Source organism: Falco punctatus (assembly GCF_963210335.1).
Source record: "Falco punctatus genome assembly, chromosome: 3".
Lineage (NCBI taxonomy): Eukaryota > Metazoa > Chordata > Aves > Falconiformes > Falconidae > Falco > Falco punctatus.
Window position 1 is genome coordinate 47,007,101 of NC_137582.1, and position 8,768 is coordinate 47,015,868.

At 39.4% G+C, this 8,768-nt stretch overlaps 1 protein-coding gene and 1 long non-coding RNA gene across 2 annotated transcripts in view; one reads left to right on the forward strand and one right to left on the reverse strand.

Annotated features, from left to right (window-relative positions):
- BPNT2 (3'(2'), 5'-bisphosphate nucleotidase 2) overlaps positions 1-6,578 on the forward strand; it is a 26,286-nt gene extending 19,708 nt beyond the window's left edge. Inside the window, exon 5 of the mRNA XM_080379158.1 lies at positions 654-6,578. Within this exon, the coding sequence (XP_080235284.1) occupies positions 654-925 (272 nt within the window). The 3' untranslated portion in view covers positions 926-6,578. The remainder of the gene's footprint in view (positions 1-653) is intronic.
- LOC308060420 lies at positions 3,332-8,405 on the reverse strand. The gene is made up of 2 exons (XR_013926717.1): positions 5,569-8,405; positions 3,332-5,515 (listed from the first exon to the last, which is right to left on the reverse strand). It is a non-coding gene; the product is annotated as an uncharacterized lncRNA (long non-coding RNA).
- Positions 8,406-8,768: the final 363 nt, after the last annotated feature.

The following is an 8,768-nucleotide window of genomic DNA, read 5'->3' on the forward strand; positions in this document are numbered from 1 at the left end:
GCTTTACTCTGTATAAGAACATAAAAGAGAAGAAAAGTTTAATGAAACAAGGATATTGGTTGAACAGGTGAAAAACTGAAAAAATTCCAGAAAAGAAAGAATGCTATTTTGAGCAATGACTTTGTACTGCTTAATGTATGATAAAGGGTAATGCTCTGAGCTGAATTGCTGTAATAAAAAGTGGTATGTGTATCTTTCTTCTATTGTAATAAAAAGCCAGGAAGAAAAAGGTAGACTTCAGCATAATATAGAGATTGAGAAGTGAGTGAACATAAGAGCAAAACTATATTTGAGTTTCTGATCTCATTCTTTTAATGTGTCTCTGGATAAGTCTATGTAGCATATTGGTAAAATATTGTCTAAATATTGTCTAAAAATAATGTGTCTCAAATACCCAAGGATTTAATTGGAGTGCAGTGGAAAAACCTTGCGGAGAGGTGTTTCTTTTTCAAATTTTCTCTAGAGGTCCAAGGACAGACAAAGTTTATTGGTGCCTCTGCCATTGTACTGGGTTGCATGATACAATTAATGGCATTACTTTCCTAAATCTTCCATGTGCTTATTATTAACACTCATTAGTAGATCTGTTCTTTGTGATGAACAGGAAAACTGGGTTTAACTTTTTTTTTTAAACTTCTGTCCATTTCTTCTAGGTTATAAAGTGTTGGCCCTCCTTGATGTGGCTGAAAAGAATCAAGAACAAGCTGATGTATATATCCATGTCACCTATATTAAGAAGTGGGACATATGTGCTGGAAATGCAGTGTTGAGAGCATTGGGTGGCCATATGACTACCCTGACTGGTGAAGAAATTAGTTACACTGGCTCAGATGGCAATGAGGGAGGACTTATAGCCAGTATCAACATGAACCATAAAGCACTAATTGAAAAACTTCCAGATCTGGAGAAAACGTCACACAAATAACCTTGACTGATGGAGAAGTACAACTTGTGCTTTTGTAGCCTCCAAATGCTCTGTCTGAAGAAGCACGTGTGAAAACCTGCTGGGAAAGATGCACAACAAAGCAAAGCAGTTTGGTGTGGGTTTGGGGACTGTATCATGCATTGGGTTTCTTCAGTGGTGGTATTTATAAAAGAATAAAATAACAATAATCATAAGTAGGAAGGGGACTGTCTGCCTCACACCTCAGTTTCGATGTTTTATTTTTTCAGACTGTTTTGACACAGTTCGTATTATCAAGGTGCATATACAGTATACATTGGTAAACATAGGTGAACTAAAGAAAAATCCAAATTTATTCATAAAGTTACCTAAGTAGTCCTCACAAGAATTTCTTGGAACCTTTTGAATGTTGTTACTGTAGTCGTAGCAACTTCATAATGAATTAGGTAGGAGAAAAGATTGATTTGTATAGGCATCATAACTCTGTAAACAGTCTAGCAGGAGACATGACCCTGTGTATCCCCTGAACAGAAAGCACAAGAAGGCTGACACAAATTTTTATGCAGCAACAGTTTATCTCTTGACAGTGTGGCACTCCTTCTGCTTTTTAAGACATAAAAAGATGTTCTGTACTATTTTGACTTTTTGCCTGAAGATGTAAACCAGTTTAGTTCAGGTGGGTTGTGAATATCAGTGTTTAATTAATCAGTGTAATTATTTTCATGTACCTTTTTAAAGGGAGGCAGCATTTCCTTGTATAGTTTTTAAAAGTTACTTCTTGTCCTTGATTTCTGCGTACAGTGTTGAAGACGCATGCTAGATTTTTCTCTAATGTAGGACTTGTTCATCATTTGGTGTTTATGCCTATAGAAGCAGCCTCTTTCTTCAGTACCAATTTTTTTGTTGTTTTTTTCCATTGGACAGAGTCATATGGAATGAGTTTAACTGAAATAGTAAATTGAGTGGTTTTTTTCCATTTACAATGTGAGATGTAAACCAGAAATTTTTCTACAACCCCAGAAATTACTTTCTGTCTTCTTAGGTTAAGGTGCACTCTTTTCTGCGGAAAGCTCGTGAGCCATCCCCTGGTTATTTGGTTTATGGAAATTCACAAAGAGAGCTGTCATTTGAACTTGAATCTGTTTAAGGAAGTTTGAAGAGCATGTGGCACTTGAAGGACAGCAGGGTCTGCAACACTTTACTGAAAAATGTTCTTTGTCAGTCCAATAGATACAGAACAAACCACAGGCCCTTTGATAGCAAATAAGTTTTATTGCATCTCTAAAATATGTGGACTTCTACCTGCAAAGACATAAGCATCTGTATTGTTGTTCTCTCCATCCCTGTGAAGGGTTCAGAAGGTTACAATGTACCTGCTATTTGAATTAACAGTAGATAAGCTTCCCATCTCTCTTCAAGAAAGGTAAAATTCATAGTTAATACAGATGTTTTCTGTTTAAAGTTTATTCAGTATAAGCTCAGGCTATTTAAACCAATTTCTTATTTATTTTCATTTTAACTTCTTCCATCATACTGCTGTTCTGATTTAAAAAGAGGTTTTTCCCCTTATGTCAGTAGCGGAGCATGTCTAGATACATATTTTAACTTCTAGCTAATGTTCAATTTCCAAAAGACCTCCTCAGATGTTGCATAACTACAGATACAGACTTTTATTTTGTAAACTTACTGGCAAAGTAGACTGAAGCTTAGTTCTACTAGCCTTTTGGTACGGGTAGTTTTTTTAGCGAACTGTTTTTCCAAAATGGACACTATTGCTGCTATTTGAAAATAGCTTTTACACTTGTGGGTAATACACAGAACAACTTCCAATTTTTACATTTAGTAAACGACTGTATGCTGTGACAAATAAGTGAACATGTCCTTTTTAAAAAGGGACTGATCTACTATGAAAACCTTGTTGAGTTTTCAAACCTCAGTAAGAATAAAAATCAAGATATTTGTCAAGGCTTTAGTAGTATTTTACAAGAAGTTTACAATGTTTTTCCTTCAGGCTGACTTTAATCTCTTAAAGCCTAAAAAAAAGCAGCTCTTCTGTTTATTAGTGAAAGAACACAGATTAAAATTTAAATATGAGAAATAGCCATAGTTAGCCTAGTATAAAAACCTAATTGTGTCACAGAGGTTGAATGCGTAATATTATTTAAATAGGCAATTAAAACAAAGTCTGTGGCAGGTTGTGGTTTTAGATTGAGGTTGAAATCATGTGTAAACTTACCTTGTGAAAATGTGTGTGCTTTTATTTTGGATACAGTTCTATCACTTCCTTGCATAAGCTGTGATCAGACTTAGTTTCTTTATAAGAAATGAAAATCAAGATGTTAGACGTTGCACAAGGTCTTACTTGCATCTTAGTTGATGAACAGTAAACAAACAGAACTATTTGCCTAAATTATTTTTTCTTAAGAAGATAAGGCACAAAGAAGAGTTTCAAGCCCTCCTTTTCTTCCTCCCACGTGCTGGCTAAAATACCTAGTTTTCCATTAGACCCATTTATATCCTAAATTTGTTTGTTGCAATGGATCACGGTGTTCAGTACCTTTCGCAGTGGACCCTTACTGGCCCAATGTCACTTCTTGTGAAAATGAAGAAACGTTGGGTGACATGCCCAGTTAATTACTTCTAGTACAGCCTGAGCTCATACGCTTTCCCACAGCTGAGGCCTAAGATGGTGCTTGGGGTCTCCCAGTCTAGTTTCAAGAGGAGCTGCTTTGATACGAGAATAGGTAAGTACCTGGTGAATAACAGTTTCTGATGTAATTTTATAATAAATGCAACTCTTATGCAGACCAGTAAATATTCAACAGTGCTTGCTTAGTGCTCATATGCCAGTGCACTTCGATACTTGTTTGTATAGTGTTAACACTCGGAATATCCTACTACTTCGACTATGTTTATGCTCAGTTCTAAAATTTTTTGGTATTCTGGCTTAACTATTTGTTTGGTCTCAGCTCTGTGGATGTGACTTAAGCTTATGCCCAGAGTGGTAGGAAATCATACCATACCCATGCCTCACTGCTGGGCTAGAACACTATTGTTTACATTCTAGCCATTTCCACATAAAACTGTCATACTGTTTTTAGGGATGCTGCTTAAAACAGTTGCATGGGGTAGGTGGGTCCTACAAAAGTATGCCTCTTCAAAAAAAAAAAAAAGAAGTAAAACAAATTCATAGTATCATTCTATCTCCAAACAAGGGAAGTAAGAGAATGCATTTAGCATTATTAGAATGCAATTTTAGCATTGGTTTTCTGATGGTGGATTTTTTGAGTGGCTATTATGATGAAGGTAATTGCAAGTGAAATTATTCTAAAGTCATATTTATTTTCTCTTTTCATTCTGCTAAAAAGAGCAGATGGTAGCATAGGTGATGCCTCGTACTGTACTAAGAGTCCTAACTTTCATTCCTTGAATGAATGTTTTCTAAATAAATGGACACAGAAATAAAAGGGTTGAATATTGTACTTAACTGGTTTTGAGTTTAACCTATTTGCCAGACTTTTACAGATGGACTTATGTAAGAGCTGTTTGTTCTGATCTTCTGAGCATGTAATAATAATGAAAATATTTAGCAGAGATGGCTTACTCAGATGATGAATTAACCATATAGGCAAAGCTGGAAAGTCATATAGTGATATTGTTTCATATATTTGCTTTTATTTCATCGTCATAAGAGTGGACAGATTTTCTAATTGGCTTCAGGTATGAGAAGGGATTTACTTTTTTAAATGGCCAGTGGTTGGAGATCAGGGGCGTGGAGGGGAGTCAGCACTGAAGTTCATCTCTGCTTTTTTGTTTATAAACAAATGTATCCCAACATCTTTGTAGCATCTGTTATCTGTCGGAGTTGTACAAGAGCGGTGCAATACTGTATTCTCCTGGTTTAACAGTGTAAAGCAAGGAGTCTGCATCCCCCAAGAACAATGCGGTGAGAAGTAACCGAGTGTTTTGCTGGGCCTCTTCTGTGTCATGCCAGCAGAGCTGGCTGCCTTGTTGTCTTGTGGATGTCATTCTAGCTGCAGTTTCTCTGATAACAAAACTGCTTTTCAAGGCTACTGTATCCCCAGTTACACTCATGCCCTTCGTGGATCTGTTTTCTGAAGCAGAGAAGTGGAGAGGAGCAAAGCAGCCGCTGGTGCTGGAGAAATTGTAACAGAGAATACTGATTTCCGTTACTTGATATCTTTTTTTTTTTAATAACATTGATAGTTTCATTTGTCTTTCAGGGGTTAGATAAGTTAGGTAACCATTAAGATTTAATGGACCACAGATAGTTGCCTGCAGGATTTTAAGTCTGAGCAGGATGAGGGCAGGGGGCACACTGCTTCTAAGTGAGGAGAGCCTGGATGGGTGGCTTCCTGTCGGGTCACTCAAACTGAGTCTTTCTTCAGTGCTCTGTTGTAGAGATTTAGGCCTTTTCACACACAAAAAATTACAGATTTGACTTTGCCAAAATACCATTCATAGTCTGTCTTCTGACCTGCTATCCTCAATAATAAAACTGCAGTATACGCGCTTCACTGTAATGTCACTTGTTGAGACAAGGCTGGTAACTGAGGACTCAAAGGTTGTTTGACTTTTGAGCCCCATGTTCTGTATGGCAGCTCTTACAATGAAGTGCTAGCACCTGCTGTGAGTGTCTGCACTCCACAAGCAGGTCGTGCCACTCACGGGTTGTATTTGAGAAGTGTTGAAGCCTTACACGTCATGATTTTCAGATGCTACACCAGCTCTTCCAGCTCTTCTGAGAGTTTCAGAAGTGCTCATCCAGTTTCCTTCGGAGACTCCCTCTGGAGCCAGTAATTCGTGGTCACTTTTCCCTCTTTGCTGTTCCTTATCTCTCTGTTCTTTCCTGATCCTTGGTACTTTATTAGTCCACGTGGACAAGAAAAATGAGGGATCGGAGGTGGAGACAATCCCAGGATGAGGGCCACAGCAGCAAACTATCCAGTTTATCCTGAAGTTGTTAAATGTTTGGGACCAATGTCTAAGGTGCTTATCCTACCAAAAGTGTGATAGATGCCAACAAAATAAAGGCAACTTGAAGAGGTTAATGTGATTGGTGGTACTGAACATACAGGAAAAATACAAATAAGGAGAAGTTAAACTGTCTCAGAAAGGAGTATAAGAAAACAGCTTTTCAGTGTAATGTTACAAGCATTCAGCATTTCTGTTCCATTGGGTGCAGAGCTTCGTTGCCTATGCAGGAGCCTCCTTTGGCCCTCTGGGAAAGGCCTGATGTTGTTGGAAGTCAGTAGCAGCATTCCCACTGAGTTCAATGTGAGCAGAAGCAAGCCAGATAAAACATGAACAGTAAATTAAGCTAAATTTTGAAAAGCTCAGCTTCCGCCAATAGTGCAAACAACCTGGGTTGTGTTAAATTCACTTCTGGGGAGCTTCAGTCTACGTTACTAGAGAACTTGGAAACATCATCCCAGTGTCTCGAGGCTCTAAGACTTTCAGCTGATAGAACCCACTTTCAGACAATACTGTTTTCAACCCTGATTGTTCCTTATTTGTAATTCACATTTCTTTTTTCTCCCCGAAGGACCAGCAACACTGGCATTTTTCCTGTTGTCCCACCAAATTGTATTAGCATTTTCCAATTGTGTGCCAAATTGAAATAACAATTCTATAAATAAACTCTCTGAAAATACTGGTCTGTGAGTGTGTTTTCCTGTGCCTTGTCTTTCTGTTGGGTATTGTGTCTTTGTGCACCAGATTTTTCTTTTTCTGGTAATGCATGCCAGGCTGCTCAGCTGTGATATGTCCATGTGTGCATGACTGTGCCTGAGGGATTATTGTTATTGACAGGTCAAGCCAAGTTAGTGATAAATATAATTCAAAATCTCCACTGTTTTTACTTTCGTGTGTGTGTTTTATTGTGAAAGTTGATGGATTTATTGGATGGAAAATGAGTGCTTAGAAACCCCTTGTATAGTATCCCCCTTCCAACAGCACCTCCAGCACTCTTACTAATTACGTTACTTCATTCTGCTTGTGTCTTATTAGCACGAGAATAGTAGTGGTAGAGCAGTAACTGTACCATTACTAGTCCTTTTTCTGATAATGTGTCACTCTTCATAAGGGAAACTATGGAATATGTTGAAAGATGCTGTAATGTCCCACATCAGCGTGGCATTTTGGGCTGTTCTTAGGTACAGCTTCAAATATGGTTGTTGTCACCGCTGTCAGTATGTGCAAGACTGGATGTGCAATGAAGCCATGTGCCATCCTGGCCCTGATGTACTTTGCTGATTCTCCTCTTTCCCCAGGTAAAAACTAGAACTGGCAGGCAGCCTCTGTGCCAGCAAGGTCCAGTCAGTGTTCACAATATGTTTTACCATGCCTAAAATTGTGCTCTGGCACCAACAGTGATTGCACATACCACTAAAAACTTTCACACTCCAGAGCAGCATGGTTGCATGTGGACTGCCCGTTGAGAAGTGTCCTGGGATTGTGCAGACTGCTGAACGATGCCTGGGGAATTGTTCGGGACAAAGTTGGTTTGCTTCAGCCAAAAACACACCGAGGATCATGCTGTAGTACTGATCGGCAAGCTGTGGAGTTCGGGATCATTCTGGACTGCGTAACTGGCTTGTATGAACATAGGCAACATACACCAGAGGAGCTGCACATGGATGCTTTGAAAATGATCGTATGTGATCTAACCAGATACCAGTGTGGAGTACTTGGCAGTAATTTGGAGAGAGAAGTGTCTGTTGCGATGCTTTGCAGGGCATTTTGGGGAAGGAACAATCCAGAGGAGCAGGGATTCTTCATTTCTTGCAAAGTATGTGTGTGTGTGAGAGAGAGAAAATGGGCATTTGCAATTGTCAGTGATGCTGACGTTTTCCCGTGTTTGATGACACTGTCTTTGCAGCAACCTGGATGGCCCAAGTGGCAGGCTTGTCTGAGGAAAGCAGTGTTGTGTCTAGTTGCTGTTTCACGTGACGAAATGCTGGACTAGCTGATTCCTGTGGCCAGTTTAGGAACTTTGCTGCACCAAAAATAGTCTTTTCAAGTACACTGGTTATGAAAACATCAAAACTGCAATTTACTGTGGGTTATGTTAAGGCACACAAAGGGCAAAAGCACAAGTATCGTAATACTTGGACAACAAAGGAAATTGCAGAAGTTGAGCAAATACGATAACAGTAGCTGGCTCGTTGAAAATGATTGTATCCTTTGGGAAGCCTGAAGGACTGTTGTTGGCTAATATCTACTCTATGGTATCATGAGGATCTCAAGCTTACATTTCTCCCATTTAAGCTATCACTGCAGTATGGCATAAGAGCTGGGTCACCAGCAGTTGTCTTCCAGGCTCTGAGTGCTGCCGTGTTATACCGGTGTGTGCTGGTTTCAGCTAGGTTAGAGTTGGGGTTTTGGGTTGGTTGGTTTTTGTGGGTTTTTTTTCTTCTTTCTTCTCAGTAGCTGAGAATTGTTTTGAATTTAGTACGACAGTAATACACGCTCATGGTTTTAGTTGCCAGCCAGAGGGCTGGAGGGGCACAAGGAATTGGGAGGGGACACAGCCGGGACAGCTGGCCCCAACTGGCCAAAGGGATATTCCATACTATGGGATGTCATGTTCAGTATGTAAACTGGGGGGAAAGATGGCTGGGGCCTGCTGATCGCTGCTCGGGGACAGGCTGGGCATCGGTCAGTGCGTGGTGAGCGATTGTATTGTGCATCGCTTGGTTTTTTCCCTTCCCTTTGGATGTTATCCCTCTCTGCCTCTCTCTCCGTTATTCCAGTTATTATTATTAATTTTATTTTATTTCAATTATTAAATTGTTCTTATCTCAACGCTCAAATTTTACCTTTTTTCCTGATTCTCCTCCCC